General features: G+C 41.8%; 1 protein-coding gene across 3 annotated transcripts in view; it reads left to right on the top strand.

Moving 5' to 3' along the window:
• The window catches only part of ESR1 (estrogen receptor 1), a 387,331-nt gene that overhangs the window by 270,515 nt on the left and 96,650 nt on the right, over positions 1 to 20,166 (top strand). For all 3 annotated transcript variants that reach the window (XM_033939699.1, XM_033939700.1, XM_033939702.1), the window contains exon 5: positions 8,510 to 8,648. In XM_033939699.1, coding sequence (XP_033795590.1) covers positions 8,510 to 8,648 — 139 coding nt within the window. The remainder of the gene's footprint in view (positions 1 to 8,509; positions 8,649 to 20,166) is intronic.

Below are 20,166 nucleotides of genomic sequence, written 5' to 3' on the forward strand. Positions count from 1 at the left end.
CTCAACCCGCGGTTCACATAAACAGGAATGAACTGGCACAGGAAAAGGAAGTGACCCGATGTACACTGGTTCATTTCTTTCTCTTCTTGAGAGCTCGTCTGAGAGAGTGAGACGAGCTACTACTTGTCCGTGCCTGTGCTGAATTCTGTTGTATCCCGTGGGGATGGGGGGATACAGTTGTGCAAAATTTCCCTGAAGTAATCATTTCGAATATAGATCTTGTTGATTTTAGTCCTGCCCAAGCAGCACCCCATTGAAATCTCTATATAGTATTGATTTCTGTGTGTAAATGCTGGTATTTTCATGTGGATATTTTGAATAGGGCTTCTGAAATAATCCCCTACCGATGTTAGGACATGCTAAGTTTCAAGGATATGTATGTTTCAAGTTTATTTACACTTGATATACCAAAGCGGTGAACACTGTACAAAATTTATAATACGAAAAAGAAAAAATTTAAAATATTAGTAATATGGGGACAAGCCAACATAAAATACATCAAATAACAAGTAATACTATAAAAGGAAAATGAATGGGATACATGTCATAAAAATAAAAGGAGGGGGAATGGGAAAAACAAAAGGGAGAGGGGAATTATCTGAAATATACCCGTTGTTTAAGTCTCATATATATTTAGTCCTAGTTATAAATCTTATAAACATCTTTAAAAAGAAAAGTTGCTATGTAGCTGATCATGAAAAATTGGGACAGGTTAAATTTTTAGTTATAAATTTGAACGTATGAATTTGATACAATTGGGACACTATAATAAATTCAAGGAGGTTTGGGATCCATTAACAAAATTTTGTAAGAATTTATCATACATATTTCCCTTTGATTTCTGTTATGCACGTCCAGGAAGGGTGGGTGGGAGGGCATGGGAGGGGGGGGGGGTGATATATATTTATTATATCATTTGATAAAATTGAGTGCTGATTATTGTATTATTTGTTTGCTTATCTGTTGCACTTACTGTTGGCTTTTGAAAATGAATAAAGATTTAAAAAAGTGGAGGAAATTTAGGAGAATTTGGGCTCCCATTTGGGAGGGCTTGTCCCCTAGAACTCGCAGTTCTTTATTGAACTTTTAATACTGGAGTGCAAAGGGGGGGGGGAGGTTGGGGGGGAGGTGGTTGAGGGGAAGGTTCTGCTGGGGGGGGGGTTTGGTTTCTGTGGGTCTTCGTGAAGGACTGACGTGAAAGACCCGGTTGTTTCTGCATTTCTTTTTGTTAGTGGTGGTTGGTTTGTTGTGCCCTGTATTTCTATCTTTGAAAACTTTAATAAAAATGATATAAAAAAACCAAAAAAAGTAAGTTTTGAAACTAGATTTAAACTTGCTAGGGTTATTCTCCTGTCTCAGGCCCAGAGGAAGTGCATTCCACAAAGTAGGTTAGGTCACAGCAATTATTACAGGCATTCCCAGGGAAGGCAAATGCACTGTTAAGATGTTGCGTTGGCCACTAGCACAGAATAGAGTTAGCTGCACCTATAGTGGTGTATTTAACTTTTCTAAGTTTACTGTGGTAGCAGTTAAAGCTCGTTGACTATAAGGCACACTCTCCACCCCTTCCTTGACCCCTTGTCTAACATGAATTTTCATGATAGATGTTTAACGAGGTAGTTAATGTGTGCTGTTAATATTGTGTGTGAAATTGTTTTAGCTCTGCATCAACAGGTAACACCCATTAAAATCCATATTAAACCACTAATGCTGTGCAATTAATAGGTCCCCATAAGCATTAAAATCTGATCACCCATCCAACCCCTCTCCCCTCTCCTTTCACCTTCAGAAGGTCATGGGAATGTTGCTGTTTTGTTGTTTGTTATCCATTCACATTTTCTAATACAGTATTGGTGTTTTTTTGCTCATTCTGCCCTGATCTGAAAAAGGGAGTTTAAGGTTCATAGTCAGATGCACGCAAGACATACGCACGCGGACAAATGGGTGTAGACAAGTGAGCGCAAGACGTCTGAGTGCAAAGACAAATGAGCGCCAAGACAAGTGAGCACAATGTGTTGTTTAACCTTTTGTGGCGTGCTCCGCCATTTTGTGCTGCACTCAATTGTCGTACGCCCAATTGTCTTGCGCTGAATTGTCATAGCGCTCAGTTGTCTGCCCGCATATGTCTTGCACATTTGCCACCGAGTTTAATCACCTGGAAGCTCATAAAAAATGAATGAACTTAGTCCAGTGAAAAAATGCCACCTTAAAACCTGTTTTGTTTAGATTTCGTTACTTTCAGAGACATACTGTTCCAGAATAGTCTATTGTCTGAATTCTAAGAACTACATTTTAATGATTCACATGTAATTTTTTTTAATTATTATTGTTCAATACCATCATTGACATTAAACAAAGATTTGCAGATCCTAGACTAATTGAAAGAAGAAGCTATTTTTCAGGGGTGGATAAGAGTTCCTTTTGCATTTCCTATTGCACAGAACTAGCAAAGTGGGCAAAGTTGTAAGACTAGGGGGTCCTTTTATTAAGGCGTGCTAACCGAGTTATTACACGCTAAATGCTAAGGCAACTATTATATTCTATGGATGCCTTAGCATTTAGCGCACTAATCTTTAGCCCATGCTAAATCGGTTAGCGTACCTTAATAAAAGGACCCCTAGCGTAGCCTGGTGCCATTCTTCATGTTGGCACTGGAACTGGAAAGATGTTTTGGGACCATCCTGCACTTCATCGCCCCTGGGGGTCATTTCTCGATGGGAGAGAAACTGTCCGGTTTAGCACGCGGTAATTTTGTGCGTGTGCTAAAAACGCTAGCGCACCTTAGTGAAAGGAGCCCAAAGAATAGTACAATACTCATTTACAGTCACTGATAAAACAGAACCAACTTAAACAAAAATTACAAAATATTCTGAAACAAATAAAATTTTAGTTTTCTCCTAAAAATTTAAAAATCAAATATTGAGTTTATTTCCTGCTTTGGCAGAGAATTCCAATATACCCTCCCCCACACACATTTTATTTATTTTATTTTACAAAACCGTAGCACAGTGTTTAGTGCCGGCTGTGAAGATAATAGCTCTGACGCTCATAGGAATCCTATGAGCATTACCTCCATGGCTGGCACTAAGTTGTTTTGTAAAAGGGAGGGATAATGTGGCCAGATAAGAAAACAGGAATTTAACCCCCACCCCCCATAAAACCATAGTACATTTTTATAGCGCTGGCCACAGCAGTAACAGCTCTGATGCTCATAGAATTCCTATTATTGAGGAAAAGTATAAGGCCAATGTTTTAGTAGACTCTAAAGCAGGGGTGCCCACACTTTTTGGGCTTGCGAGCTACTTTTAAAATGACCAAGTCAAAATGATCTACCAACAATAAAATTAAAAAAAAACAACACAACGCACACTGTACGCATAGAAAATGTTAATTATCATTCCTATTCCAGGGTTTTTCAAAGATGTCAAAGCAGATGACTCTATGCACTATCACCTCAGTAACAACCATACAAAAATAGACAAATATACCCCCTCCCTTTTTACTAAACCACGATAGCAGTTTTTAGAGCGCAGGGAGCTGCACTGAATGCCCAGCGCTGCTCTCGACGCTCATAGGCTCCCTGCACTAAAAAACTCTATTGCGGTTTAGTAAAAGGGGACCTTAGTGTAAAATATAGACAGCAGATATAAATTCAGACACATTTTGATCACTAAATTTAAAATAAAATCATTTTTCCTACCTTGTCTGGTGATTTCATGAGTCTCTGGTTGTACTTTCTTCTTCTGACTGTGCATCCAATCTTTCTTCCATTCTTTTAGCCTGTATGCTTCCTCTCCTCCAGACCTCGCTCCCTCCCCCGACTTTTCCTTCCTCTCTCCCTGCCCTTTCTTTTTCTCTGCCTCCCTTTCTTTTTTTTCTGTTTCTCTTCTTTCCTTCTGTCTCCCTGCCTGCCCTTTTTCTTTCTTTCTCCCTGCCCTCCCCCAAGCCACTGCCATCGGGGACCAGGCCCCAAACCGCCACCAATAACAGGCCCAAAAGCCGACGACGCCCCAACCTCTCCCTGCTTCGGCCGACCAGCATCGCGAACGAGCTGTTGGGGGAAATGCTGCCGGGTCCTGCGGAAACAGAAAGTAGGCAGGACCCGGCAGCAAGAAGAGGAAATGCTTCACTAACCTGTCTCCCGCCTTTGCCCATAGCGAACGCTTGCTTCAGGGCTCTCAACATGTGCGTGCCGGCTTCCCTGTGCATGCCGGCTTCCCTTCTCCCCCCCCCCCCCCGACATAACTTCCGGTTTCAGAGGGAAGAGAAGGGAAGCTGGCACGCACACGTTAGAGCCACGGAGCATAAGTTCGCTACTGGCTGAAATCTCCAAGCCGTTTTTTTTTTTGTTTTTTTTTAATGTTCAGCAGCGGCGGCAGCAGCAGATGACAGCTGGGCAGACCGCCCAGCTAAAAGGCCCTAGAGAGAACACTGGAGAGGAAGGCTGATCGGCCCGGTAGATCAGGACGGCAACACGAATCTATCACGGAGCCCGATGGGCTCCGCGATCGACTCGCGTTGCCTTCCTGAGCTACTGGTCGATCGCGATCGACGTGTTGGGCACCCCTGCTCTAAAGGATATTTAGATGAATATATGGGAGATTCCCCTTCTCCATACACTGCAGATATGCACAGAAAAAATGTTCTTGTCAGTCTGTACTTTTTTTTTTGTTATTGAAATTTTTCAGTTCATTTTAAACTTTTTCATTTATATAGTTTTCTAATGGATGTTAGACCTTTTTAACATATGTGCATCAATTTGTATGCATTAACTCATATAACAGATACAATCAACCAAAATACAAAATAATATTAGCCATATAAATCATAAGATATACTGTGATATACTTCACAATGTCATTGAAATAACAATATTTAAAAAGGCACCATTCTAACTCAGGAATCAGTTGTTAAATATTGCCCTGAACTCCCTAAAGTGGTTTTACAAAATGCCAATCATTCAGAAGTAGGGCACTCACAGATAAATTCCCACTTGATGAGCAGCTTTGATTTTTGCAAAATTAAGCTAATTGAGTAGGAAGGGTTTTTGTGCAGGATTGAAATGCTGGAGTATTTTGATTTTATTGTTTGAATGTGCTAGCCAGATTTTTCCAAGGCTTTTCCTTCCTTTCTTTGTGTATCACAGCTCTTACATGATTTACCTGGATAGTATTGTTTTGCATTTTGTTAATTCATAGATTAACATGTGTTGATTTTGTGCACACTGTTTCGTAAAGTGCATTAACAAACTGGAAGATTACGAGCAAATGCACATTCTAAGTGTTCACCCTTATAATAATAATAAGACAGACTCCGTGTGCATAGTCCAGAAGGTTCCTGGATTTGAAGAACAATAAATACTACACCCGTCAATTTTGATTGAATCCACTCTCAAAAAACCCAAGAGGATGAGAACTAGCTCCTCAGTACCACAATGGAGGAAGGCTTTTACTCCGAACCTTTATGGGAGGAACACAGAATGCTGTGCTCACATCCTGCATAGCTTCATGCAAGCTCCAAATGAACAGATACATATAAAACATTCTGTGTAGAGTAGATCCGTCTTTTTATATCTCTTAAAAGAAACATGATTGTCTTTAGGTCATAGGCGAACAGAATCAGTGAACATGAAAAATACCTAGTCAGATTGACCAATGAGAATTGGTGACTGCAGATTTTCATAGACATGGGCTTTAGATTTGAGATACAGCATGCAGTGGTGGTGGCATAGCAAGGGTGAGAAGTACCCGGGATGGTGATGCCCCTTTCCCACCCTCTTTTCTGCTCCCCGCCTCCCCACACTCCTTCCCCGTCCCTTCCTGATGCTTGCACACTGCTTCCCTTCCCCCGTAATTCTGTAATGTGCTGACTGGTAAACATCTGAGGCTTTTTCCTTCACAATTTTCAGTTAAAGTTGCATGGTTGACTATTGTATAATTGTCTAAAGAGGATTTGTTTTGATTTAGAAGAGTAGTACAAAACACACGTGCGTTGACGCTTACTTATAGATGTGTGCCTACCATGTCAGAAACCTACATCTCTGTATTTTCACAATTAGTTACAAAGCGGACAATCATTTAGCACTATCAATTTGGTAAACCTCCCCAATCCCTCCTGTAGAACACTGCTCAAAACAAGCACTATACAAAACTTAGATGTCCCTGGAAGCAGCTGTAAACCCACACAGGGCCATGGATTTGGATCTGATATGTTGTCTTTCTATGATACAACCAAAGCAGTTTACATATATTACATGCAGGTATTTCTCTGTCCCTAGTGGACTCACAGTTTAAGTTTTTGTACCTAGACAGTGGACAGCTAAGTGACTTGCCCAGCGTCACAAGGAACTGTAGTGGGAATTGCACCCATTCCCTGGGTTCTAAACCTGCGGCACTAACCATTAAACTACTCTTCAGAGTTGACTGCAGAACTCATAGCCATGCATTCCATTTCTGAAGACGGGAATGCATATGTATTTTTGGGCCCCATCGAAATCCACCCAAAACACTCACAGACTACATCCCACATCCCATATATTTTGGATTGAAGTATTTATATACAGTGGAACCTTGGTTTACGAGCATAATTCGTTCCAGAAGCATGCTTGTAAACCAAGTTACTCTTATATCAAAGCGAGTTTCCCCATAGGATATAAGGGAAATTCACTTGATTTGTTCCACCAGCTCCCCCCTTCCCATGGCCACCGGCGCTGCTATAGCTTACCACCCCCCCCCCCCGAGGCCACTGGTGCTGCTCCACCTTACCCCCATGAGGCCAGATGCTCAAGGCCCACCACAAGGAAGAGAGCAGATCCTTGGGCACTGGCACCGGCATGTCCTGTGCGTTGGTGCTGGTGCCGGTGCCAGATGGGGATAACACAATGTGTTTGGGTGGGTGGGTGGATGAGTGAGGAATGCCAGATCACTGCGGGGGGAGGAGGGGGGAGGCGACATGAGTGGGGAGATGCCAGATCGCAGGGGGGATGCCGGATTGACGGGGGGGGGAGGTGCTTGTAAATCGAGTCAAGCTCGGTTTCCAAGGCGCCGATTTTGTGAACGTTTTGCTCGTCTTGCAAAACACTCGCAAACCTGTGCACTCGTAAACCAAGGTTTGACTGTATATAAATATATATATATATATATATATATATATATATATATATATATATATATATAAATTGGGACAGCTAGTAGTGCTATGTAAATGATATGTACTACACTTCTCCCTCTGTATTCACGGGGGTTAGGGACAGAGCCGGCCTGTGAATATGTAAAAATCATGAATAACTTTAAGACCTTCTCTGACCCACCCCTGCCTCCCTCCTGCCTCTCTGACCTCTCCACTGTACTTACTTTTTAAAGCCTGGTAGTCTAGTGATGAAGCGGGGCATGATCAATCTTCCTATGCTCCTGCCCTGTGTAGAACCGGGAACAAAAATGGCTGCCATGAGTTCCCGTGAGACCATGGGAACTCACAGCAGCCATTTTTGTTCCCAGTTCTGCACAGGGCAGGAGTGTAGGATGATTGCTGCTTTACCGCTAGACCACCAGGTTTTAAAAGCAAGTAAGTGAAGAGGTCTGGGAGGTAAGGGTAGGTCACCCAGATGAAAACCATGAATAACCAAATTTGTGAGTTCTGAACCCGCGAAAATGGAGGAGGATATGTAGTAGTAGATGGACCCACAGAATGACACCAATGTAGGAGAACACACTAATCCACAATAATCTGGAAAGCTCTTGAACAGCTAAGAATTTGAAATGAGGCATTAATGGCCAGGGCTCCACCCCTATGTAGGGACTTCTGCTTTTCTTAGAGAACATCTGCTATAGGTAAGTAACGTCTCTTTATGAAACAGGCCCATATAGGCCATAATGTACTCCAAAAACAGTCATAAGCTCAGGACTGGTTGGGAGCTGAGCTGTCTTGTCGTCCATAAATATTAGTTAAATGAGTTTCAGTGATAAAGGATTATGTAATTTGAAATTGATGGACACATAGAAGTTGGTCTTGAAAATGAACAAAAAGGTTACCTGACTAGAAACCTTAGCATGAAGATTGCATTGCAAGTAACAGGTAAAAGTGCATATACTTTTTAATTCGAGAGTAAGAAATATTACTGAGTCTGTGTAAGACTGGAAAATAAAATGTATGCATAGAACTGAATATTCAAATCTGTTCCTCATTACACAGATACAGTAAGCAAGTGCAGTGTCCACAAGTATTTCTTTCTACCAATACACCGTGCAGTTGCTTTTCAAAGAAATACAACCCAAGCAGCTTTTTGAAAATGACATACTTGGGATATAGACATTGAAGTACTTATGGACCCTTGCACCTGGGCTCCCTTCTGAAAATTGCCATCTTACGTATGCATTCTGGAAATTAATCCCTTGAGGAGCTTTTGTTAACCTGTGGTGATTACAGTAGATTACCTAACCCTTTCAATGCATGAGTGGTTAATCTTTTATATGATGCTAAAAATATCTCCAATTATAATTGTGTTTTATAGGCTTTGTGGAATTAACACTCCATGATCAGGTGCATCTCCTGGAATGTGCCTGGTTAGAGATACTGATGGTCGGCTTAATCTGGCGTTCAGTAGAATATCCTGGGAAACTCTCTTTTGCTCCAAATCTTTTGTTGGACAGGTTAGTGGGTTTATTTTATATTAAAACTCCATAACGTTAAGAGAAATATAGTTGGGACGTTCAGTACTTCGTGATAAATTTTTGGGTGTGGTACATAGAAAGCACCAGATTCTGCTGGGTGCCATTGAGCGTAACTGTCAATCATCCACTAGGCGCTTTTTATAGAATCACACCTAGCAGCACCTAAGCAGTCTTAGGCACCTGTAGACGTTGAAACCTTAGGCACAGTCCTATTTAGGCCAAGGTTTTCTTGGCCTAAATTAGTGTGCCTAAGTTAGGTGCCTACCAGCGCCTGTCAAACCAAGCCCAAAGTCTACCCCAGATATGCCCCTAATCATGTCTACTTGCTGGTAGGTGCCTTGGAGTAGGCGCCTACCTTGAAGAGATAGACGCCTACTAGCTAATTCGATTTTTAACTTGTTTTTTTAATGGCATGTTCAATTAATGATACTGAATAAGCTAATTAACCCATTCCCTTTTACAAAACCACAGCACAGTTTATATCGCAAGCCGCGGCAGTAACAGCTCCGATGCTCGTAGGAATTCTATGAGCGTTGGAATTGTTACCACCGTGGTTGGCACTAAAAACTGTGCTACAGTTTTGTAAAAGGGGGCAAGAAAATTAGGCCCCCCCCCCTTTACAAAAGTGCGGAAGAGGTTTTTAGCGCCGGCCAGCACGCCGAATGCTCCGCACTGCTCCGACGCTTGGAGCAGCGAGGTGCATTCATCATGCTGGCCGGCTCTAAAAGCCTCTCCCATGCTAGGCGTGCTGATCTGGTCGCTCAACTTCAGGCATTTTTTATAGGATCAGGGCCAAAATGTGTATAGATTTATCATCTATTATTTTTTAAAAAATGAATTTTCTGATTCTTTTCTTAGTTTATTTGCATCTGGAGGACATATGCTTTTGAAAACTTTTGTTCTTTTTCTGACTATTGAAAGATGAATATAAAAGGACAATGTTGAACACTAGAGATAATTATTGCTGATGGCAGATGATAGGTAGATAGATTGGCTGACTATGATCTTAGACTTGAAAGCCTTGATTTTTACCTTCCTCTGACAGCAGCAAACAACTGAACTTTGCTGGAATAGAATGAAATTAAAAAAATAAAATTATCCAACATACTGAATATATGGAACCCAATATTCCAGGGAATTATGCTCCTAACTGAGAATTCTGGTCATAAACTGGCCCCTGAAAATTTACTAGGGTCGAGTACATAAAATTTATATTCAAAAGTGGATGGTAAAAGATGCAGAATTAGAGTGAGGACAATTTTAAGAGCATAGCACAGATTTTTTGGCATGGCTAATAAATTAGGTTTATAAATCTAAGCAAATGATTAATAGTTCAAAATCCAGCCAGCAGCTGTCAGTATTTTATAAATGTTGACAACTGTGGGCAGAATTATCCCAAATAATCAGTGCTGAGCTTTGTCCAAGCACCAGTATTGAATATCTGGGGTGATGTTGATGTGCTGGCTGCCAGATCCTGTATATTCAGCCAGGTCCTGTAGAAGACACTTATACGGACCCCAGCTGAATACTGGCCAGGGCCCACATAGAGGAATCAGGTACCCTCCCCTCCTCTGAATCTCCCTCCCTCTTCCCAATTCCAATCCTTCCTCTTTCCTCCACTGAATACAAGAACTCTCCAACCAGGTACCAACCCCACCCCTACTCCCTGTTGCTTCCTCTCCTAGTCTTGTTGGCAAAAGGCCGCTGGGAGGGGTCACAGCAGCCATTTTGAGGCTGTAGCAGTGGAAGGCAGGAATGAGAGGGCATCACTCCTGCCCTTAGGACACCATAGACCACTATGGTTAGAAAAGGTAGGTTTTGGGCATCCATAAGGGGTAAATGATATGGGCCTGTTTGGGTTATTTTGTCTTCAGTGGGAGGGAAGGGAGATCAGGTTAATAGGTTGAGAAGGAACACTGGGAATCTCTCAGGCCACAACATGTGAGTTAACCAGGCATCAGCCAACATTCAGACCACTGCCCATTTAGATAAAGTTTGGAGACCCTATATGTTGTCATTATTTTATCCACTTAATTAACCAGTTAGCAGTCTGAATGTTGCTGCTAATTTGTTAAGCACTGACTCTACCCAGGTTTCCCAAGCTCCACCCACTGCACTGACCAGACAGGGCAGGGGCAGTTAGTATTCAGTGGCCCTATCCAATAAAGTGCTACTGAATATTAGTGGATAGGCAGGCATAAGTTTGTTAATTTATTTATTTAAAACATTTATCATCCACCTATCAAATCTTCTAGGTGGATTACAAAGATACTTTCATGATAAAACAAGTATTCTCAATACACCAACTGGTAGTAGAGAATGACAAGGTGACAGAATTCATCACCATCCCCGTCCCCGCAGATAATCATGGGAAACCATCCCATGTCATTCTTTAGTGTCTATCTCAACCTCTGTCCTTCTACACCAGCATTCTTTAATGCAAGGCTTGAGGGTCAGTGGTTGTGCCCATTCATACTCCAATTCTTCCCTCTCTCCTTAAAGAATGGCATGGGAATGGTTTCCCACAGTTATCTGCGGGGACAGGAACAGTGATGAATTCTGTCACCGTGTCATTCTCTACTTGGGCTCTGACAAATTGTTTCATTAGTCCCAATTTGATGTGCAGTGGTGCCATCAGCACCTTCCAAGGGGGTCCATCAGTGGTTTCCATTTAACATTGTTTCTCCTCACACTCAGTCCACTGTGGCCAGGCCTGCCTTTGGTAGTGCGCCTATTAGGAATGCCACCACTTTGAAGTCTCCGATGACCTTTTACCCATTACCATCATACTTCAAAGCAAAAAGTAAAGTATTGATGCTGTTGTAATCCTCTTTGAGTTGCACTGAGTGAGCCAGTGGAAGAGGTGGGTACTTGTTCCTGTAATGGAGCAGCATGGCTCCTGGATGAGCTGTCAATGAAGAGATACCACTCTTTTGGCTTACAGATGATTCCAATTGCCTCAAACAGACTGGTTGCATTGTAGCAGAATCAGAGCCCATCTTGATGGATGGAGAAAACTTGGTGACTCTTCCTCTGATCTGTTACTTGCACACTTTTATCCAAGAAGTTCCAATTTTTGTTGCATAGTATATTCAGTGGTCTACTAAATGAACAGCATTGCTGAACATATATATGATTTGAAATATCTAAAACAGATATTACAAATTATATGTTGACCAAACTGCTACGTGTCTGCAGTCTATATATATAAATGCCACTACTTTCACATTAGATGCTTCTCTAATAACCTCCTTTGTATTTCTTTGTATGTATGTTTTTTTATTTGATATAATATTGTAAGCTGCCTAAATCCTTTATGGAAGAAGGCACAATAGAAGAAAGAAATACAAGGTAATGCAAAAACTATTTTTGAAGTATTATCTGCTAAAGGAAAGTAATTTTCTTGAAACTAGTATTTCTATTTTTCTACAAGTTTTATGAAAAGGATTGAGTGTGCAAAATTGCTTTCAAAAGAAGTAATGTGAAGTGCACCAACTCAGATGCAATAAGTATGCTTGAAAAGTAAATATGTGTATAGCTGAGAGCAGCTAGAGAAGCTTAAAAGATGTATGGACTTTTGAAGAATAGATGTTTCTGGGTCTGTCTCTAGTTGGAGTGGAGGATGTTAATGGAACATTTAGGATACTTTCTATTCTGACACACTCAAGATATCTTTCATTTTTTGTTACTATATCAGTTTCTATTATAGTCCTCAGAGGCCAATATGATTTTTGGTTACTTGAACTCAACTTGTATAAAAATCCAAAGAAAAGCAGTGTAGTATATGTATGTATATATAGTCAAGTATTTGTTTTGTAAGATGAAATATGGGAATTGAAGCTTTAATATTATCCATTATTGTCCATTTAACCCCATTCTCTATTTCCTATGCTCCAGCCAGTTTTTAATCCACGTGAGTATTTCACCCTCAATTCTGTGGCTTGCGATTTTCCGAAGTAGTCGTTCATGCGGAACCTTGTCAAACGCCTTCTGAAAATCCAGATATACAATGTCGACCAGGTTGCCCTTGTCTATCTGTCTATTTACTCTCTCAAAGAAGTGCAGCAAGTTCGTCAAACACGATCTGCCTTTGCTAAAACCATGCTGACAGGTCCTCATCAGCCCATGTCCGTCAAAGTGATCAGTGATGCGGTCCTTTATCAGTGACTCTACCATCTTTCCTGGTACCGAAGTCAGACTCACCGGTCTGTAGTTTCCCGGAGCTCCCCTCGAACCTTTCTTGAAGATTGGCGTAACATTCGCCACCTTCCAGTCTTCCGGAATCTTTCCCAATTTGATTGCCAGATTGGCTATTAGTTGAAGCAGTTCAGCTGTGATCCTTTCAGTTCCTTGATGACTCTCAGATGGATGCCATCCGGTCCCAGGGATTTATCGCTCTTAAGCCTATCAATCTGCCTACACACCTCCTCTAGACTGACCATCAATCCTGTCAGCTTTCCATCTTCGTTGCCAGCATATAGCCGGATGGGTTCCGGTATGCTATGTAGATCTTCTTCGGTAAATACAGATGCAAAAAAATGTGTTCAGTTTGTCGGCGATTGCATTGTCCTCCTTTAGCACTTCCTTTATTCCATAACCATCCAATAGTCCCACTGCTTCCTTTGTGGGTCTTTTCCCCTTAATTTATCGAAAGAACGGCTTGAAGTTCTTCACCTCTTTGGCTATTTTTTCCTTGTAGTCTCTTTTGGCCCTTTTTACCGCCTTATGGCAACTTCGTTGATTTTGTTTGTGCTTGTTCCAGTTTTCGTCCGTTTTTGACCTTTTCCATTCCTTAAAGAAAGTTTTCTTGTCTGTGATCGCTTCCTTCACCTCTATAGTTAGCCACGCCGTTTCTTTGTTCTTTTTCTTCTTTGATCCCTTGTTGATACGCGGTATATATAGATTTTGCGCCTCGGTGACCATGTCCTTAAAAAGGGACTAAGCTTGCTCTAGCGTTTTAACAGTGCTTATTCTCTTCTTAATCTTCTTCCCTACCATGAGTCTCATCCCTTTGTAATTCCCTTTAAAGAAGTTCAGTGCCATGGCTGTCATTTTGGACTGATGTTTCTCCCCTGCGTCCAGATCGGAGCGGATGATATTGTGATTGCTGTTTCCCAGCATCCCTTCTACTTCTACATCTTGTGCCAGTCCTCGCAGGCCATTTAGAATTAAGTCCAGAATTGCATTTCCTCTAGTATTTTCCTTGACAAGTTGTTCCAGGAAGCAATTGCATACAGCATCCAAGAACTTGGTCTCTCTAATGCAGCCAGAGGTGCCTAGGTTCCAGTCTATTCCCGGATAGTTGAAGTCACCCATGATAACTGCGTTGCCTCCCTTGCAGTTGCGTTTAATCTCATCCGTCATTTCTCCGTCAATTTCTTCAGACTGCCCTGGGGGGTCAGTAGTAGATGCCTATCTTAATTTCCAAGCCATTTGTTCCCAGAATTATGACCCATAGAGTCTATAACTTATCCGTCAGTTGTGGCGTTCCAGGTGACTTACAGTACAGAAAGGAGAACTGAAGTACATTGCATTGAAGCTAAAATAAATATAATATAAGGATGTGCTAGGGGAAGATTAAAACCTATGGGATTACTCTATGGGAGACTATGTGGAAAAGGATTCGGAAAAAGCCCAACTATTAAATGAATACTTCTGCTCAGTCTTCACCCGAGAAGCGCCAGGGCTCGGCCCTCAGCTACAGACAAGGGTTGGCTCAGTTGACCCGTTTAGTAACTTTGAGTTTACGCCCAGCAGTGTCTACGGTGAGCTGTCAAAGCTCAAGGTTAACAAAGCAATGGGGCCGGACAACCTGCACCCCAGGGTGCTTAGGGAGCTGAGTGATGTCTTGGCGGAGCCACTGTCCGCGCTCTTCAACCTCTCCCTTAGTACAGGCAGCATCCCGTTGGACTGGAGGACGGCTAACGTCATTCCACTCCACAAGAAAGGCTCAAAGATGGAGACAGCAAACTACAGACCAGTGAGTCTAACATCAATAGTGAGCAAACTAATGGAAACTCTAATCAAACACCAATTAGATAAGATCCTGGATGAGGAGAATCTACGGGATCCCCGACAACATGGATTTACTAAGGGGAGATCCTGCCAATCCAACCTGATCAGCTTCTTTGACTGGGTAACGGGGAAGCTGGATATTGGGGAGTCCCTGGACATCGTGTACCTGGACTTTAGCAAAGCATTCGATAGCATACCACACCGCAGGTTACTGAACAAGATGAGTTCTATAGGATTAGGTAACACATTGACGAAATGGGTTGGGAGCTGGCTTGGAGGTAGGCTCCAAAGGGTGGTGGTGAACGGCACCCCCTCCGAAATGACGGAGGTGATTAGTGGAGTACCACAGGGCTCAGTCTTGGGCCCAATCCTATTCAACATCTTTATAAGAGACTTGGCAGAAGGGCTTCGAGGTAAAATAACATTATTCGCCGATGACGCCAAACTGAGTAATGTAGTGGGCAAATGCACAACAGACGAAGATTCAGTGCCCGACAACATGATGCACGACCTACTCCTACTGGAGCGATGGTCTAGGACATGGCAACTCAACTTCAATGCCAAAAAATGCAAAGTTATGCACCTGGGCAGCCAGAATCCATGCAAGTCTTATACCCTTAATGGCGAGATCCTAGCAAAAACAGTAGCAGAACGAGACTTGGGGGTAATTGTCAGTGAGGACATGAAGTCTGCCAATCAAGTGGAGCAGGCTTCGTCCAAGGCAAGACAAATCATGGGCTGCATACGAAGGGGTTTCGTCAGTCGTAAGGCGGAAGTCATTATGCCATTGTATAGATCCATGGTGAGGCCCCACCTGGAATACTGTGTGCAATTCTGGAGGCCGCATTATCGCAAGGATGTGCTGAGACTGGAGTCGGTGCAAAGAATGGCCACCCGGATGGTCTCGGGACTCAAGGATCTACCATACGAAAAACGGCTTGACAAATTACAGCTATACTCGCTCGAGGAGCGCAGAGAGAGGGGGGACATGATCGAGACGTTTAAGTATCTTACGGGCCGCATCGAGGCGGAGGAAGATATCTTCTTTTTCAAGGGTCCCACGACAACAAGAGGGCATCCGTTGAAAATCAGGGGCGGGAAACTATGAGGTGACACCAGGAAATTCTTTTTCACTGAAAGAGTGGTTGATCGCTGGAATAGTCTTCCACTACAGGTGATTGAGGCCAGCAGCGTGCCTGATTTTAAGGACAAATGGGATCGGCACATGGGATCTATTCACAGGGCAAAGGTAGAGGAGGGACATTAAGGTGGGCAGACTAGATGGGCCGTGGGCCCTTATCTGCCGTCTATTTCTATGTTTCTATGTTACTCAAGGTAAAGACTGTCGTACTAAGTAGAGAAGAGGAGGATTGGTGTATCATAGAGGAGCCATGGGAGGTACATTAAAGGAGCATTTAGGGGAGGAATAAAGTACAGCAAGAAGTTAATGAAATACAATGTATACCCTAGAGGAAAGGAGGGACAGGGGAGATATGATTCAGATGTTCAAATACTTGAAGGGTATTAACGTAGAACAAAATCTTTTCCAGAGAAAGGAAAATAGTGAAACCAGAGGACATAATTTGAGGTTGAGGGGTGGTGGATTCAAGAGCAATGTTAGGAAATTCTACTTTACGGAAAGGGTGGTGGATGCCTGGAATGCGCTCCCGAGAGAGGTGGTGGAGAGGAAAACGGTGACTGACTTCAAAGAAGCATGGGATGAACACAGAGGATCTAGAATCAGAAAATAATATTAAATATTGAACTAAGGCCAGTACTGGGTAGACTTGCATGGTCTGTGCCTGTATATGGCCGTTTGGGGGAGGAGAGGGCTTCAATGGCTGGGAGGGTTTAGATGGGCTGGAGTAGGTTTTAACGGAGATTTTGGCAGTTGGAACCCAAGCACAGTACTGAGTAGAGCTTTGCCCAGAAATAGCTAAGAAGAAAAAATTTAAATTGAATCAGGTTGGGCAGACTAGATGGACCATTTGGGTCTTTATCTTCTGTCATCTACTATGTTACAATGAAAGTTGTCATGATGGAGGAATATGTAAAAAAAGAGAAGACTTATCTTTCTCTCGTTCCTTGGTGAAGTTGTTCTCTGGTGCTGGCTATCTTCAGTGAAATTTAAAATTGCATGCTGAACTATCGTGCCCAACAGGGATTCCAGTTTCGCTGAAAAATGGCTTCTTCAGGGGAAAGCTACAAAATAATAAAATAAACATAAATTAAAAAGAATACTCTTCAGCTATCCAATGATAGCCAATAAATTTTTATCCAATAGAATCAAACATTGATAATATACATCTCATAGTGCACTAGCGGGAACTCTTTGCCATTTCCCAATAATCGTCAAAGGACGCCACCAGCTGAACCCATTCTTATTGGTTCTTTCCAGCTAAACATGTGACATCATTTCAAGATTTTATTCATTCTCTCTCATGATGACAGGATGTCAAACTCTTAATTAACCAATCATACGGCTGGAACTTCAATAATTCCTGGGATATTTATTTATTTAGATTTTTATCCCATCCTCCAAGTAGCTCAGAACAGCCTACAAGCAAAAATTCACAGTGGAGTACATTTAGACAATATAAAAACTATACAGTAGTTTAAATACAAGAACTATACAGCAATTTAAGTACAGGTTAAGAATGGACTATACAGCAATTTAAGTAGAAGTATAGAATGGAGAAGAGAGGATAGAGGGGGGGGGGGGGGTTAATGGTGGTGAGGCGTAGACTGTGGGTGAATTTTAGTTGAAGAGTAGGGTCTTTACCGTTTTCCAGAAGGTCATCAATGCGTTATAGCTTGAAGTTGTGAGAAGTTAGTATATAATGCTATTATGTCCATGGTAACAAAATAGATCTATTTTTTCTATAGCGAACTTAATTGAAGCCAACTTATTAATCAAATCCATGAAATCCCTAATATAGGATCTAATTTTAGGCACCAATGGGTTCAGATAAAAATCCAAATACTTTAATAATGGCTCCAATAATGATCCTATCCCTGCCACTATCAGGCATCCTGGGGGTCTAACCAATGATTTGTGAATTTTTGACTCAAAATATATACATGGTCTAACTGGATTCTTCTGATTCAAAAACATTATTATTATTATTATTATTATTTATTTTAAAAGTTTCTATACCCCCCAAATCTCAGCGGTTTCCTAAATAACATACATAAAAACATAAAAATACACATACAGTACAGTAAAACATAAAGATCCAAGAGCACCACACCTATAGCTATTGACAAAAAAGATGCCCTTTGCAGTAGTTTTAACAAGTACTCATCTGCTTTAAGTTAGGGTAAAACAAGCCAGTTTCAGAGAGATAATTTTCATGCCATATTAGAAATAAGCGTCAACAAATAACTTTGTCTTAAGCAATTTTTTAAAAGTGGAATATTCCACACATAATCTTATTTGACCAGATAACTTGTTCCATCCCAGCGATCATAAACATTTTCATTCCTGTAGACACATACCCCCTGTTTTACTAAGGTGCGCTAACTGATTAGTGCGTGCTAATCGAATTAGCACACGTTAACTGCTAATGCGTCCATAGACTAACATGCACGCGTTAGCGTTTAGCATGCGCTAAATCAATTAGTGCGCGCTAATCGGTTAGCGCACCTTAGTAAAAGAGGGTCATAGTTTGTGTTCATAGCTGATTGACTTGCTAACTTCATACTACGACCTGATTGTAGGGCTTTACCAGGTCTATATATCTTCCAGAGACACTGGAACCAGTATGGTACTATCTGGTGCAAAGTTTGCACTTCGAAATGAATGCTTTATTGAATCGGTAACCAATGTAAATTTTTTAATACAAGGGTGGTATCAATTATTTAGCTGATATAATTCCCTTTTCTGCTGCCTGAAATAATGTAGATTCAATTTCCTTCTTTTGGGGTTGGGGGTCTAGAAGCATGGGGAGTGTGGGAGGTATCACCAATGGGGGGGGGGTTGGAAGTTCTGGGGGAGTTCTGGTTGGAGGGAGTGGGCATCCCTCCTGTCAGGGGAATTCTTCCAGGGTTTGGGGGTTCTGTCGGAAGGGAGTGGGCATTCATCCTGCCGAGGAACTTCATGGTGGGGGGAGGGGTTCTCTGCCGCAGCCACTCAGCTGATTGCAGCAGAGGGAATCCCTTGCTGCAATCAGCTCAGCAGCTGTGTCTATTTGAAATGTAGGCCAGCTTTTTGCTGACCTACATTTCAGGCGCCTGTTGCAGCCCTTGGAAGACGCCAAGGCCACTTCCGGGTGAAATCACGTCTAGCCTTGGGCGGGCTTAAGTGTTCCGACATATGTCCCTCAACTGCGACAAATGCCTACAGTGTAGGCGGCCTGCCTCAGGATTTTTAAAATAGAAAACGTGTATCCTGATTGGCTGATTAGACAGCGGTAGGACACCTACCACTGCCTACAGTTGGAATGCCGTTTATAGAATCTGCTCGTTTGTGTCTGTGCTTTTTTCCAGTTTTTTTCTGTGACTTTTGAACATACTGCAGGAGGCTCTGTATTCCTCAGCCAAGTGGGAGGAGCAGGACAGAAAAGATTGCAGATTTCTGCAAGACCCGGATCGCGGGTTGGGATGGAAAACTTATAGTCCTCCAGGAAGTTTACCAAAGGTAAGAACCTAATCTTCCATTTATTTTTCTGGGAGAATATATTTTGTAGATATATAAGTTGTTTTCTTCTTTTCTCTAATTAATTTTGAGCATCATAGAATGTGATAGTCTTCTGAACATTTGCACACATAAAAGGCACCTAATTGTACTTCGTAGAATTATCACCTTAGTGCTGATTTTCAATACTAGCTGAGTGAATTTGGCCACCTAGCTCTGACCATGTTTAAAGCTGCCCTAATTGGAATGAACTAAGGTTACCTTTGCTTAGCCATTAATGGTTGTTATAATCAAAATCACTACTTCTCTTTCTGCTGCAGAAAAAAATTTTTTATTTACATTCCAAAGGTAAAAGAATTCATGGCATGTAAATGTATCCCTGTGCTTAGGATGTTTCACTTCTTGATATGAGTTTGTGCTCTTGCTTGCTTGCTCAGGGCACCCAGTACCACTCATGCTTCTCAATGACTATTTGCAATATTGTTAATTTAATCTCAGGCAAGCACTGGTTAGAATTCCAGTTTATGTGGGTCTGAACTGCAGGGTGGTGACATATTTAGCTGACTAGAATGGAAGAAGAGCATCTGAAATATCAGTTGAAAGGCACATGAGATGGAAATCAAATAAGTCATTGGGGGGTAAATTCTATATATGGCGCCCAAAAACCGGCATTGATATAAGTGCTATTTTATAAGCCGCGCCTAAACTTATACACAAATTATAGAATAGCACTTATGCCTGGGTACCATGACTAAATTTAGGCACTGTAGAGTATTCAATCACTTGGCAAGCTAAAGTTTTAACTGTGTTGCATAGAGGAAGCCGAACTAACAAATTTATTAAACA

The sequence above is a fragment of the Geotrypetes seraphini genome, chromosome 3, assembly GCF_902459505.1.
Source record: "Geotrypetes seraphini chromosome 3, aGeoSer1.1, whole genome shotgun sequence".
Lineage (NCBI taxonomy): Eukaryota > Metazoa > Chordata > Amphibia > Gymnophiona > Dermophiidae > Geotrypetes > Geotrypetes seraphini.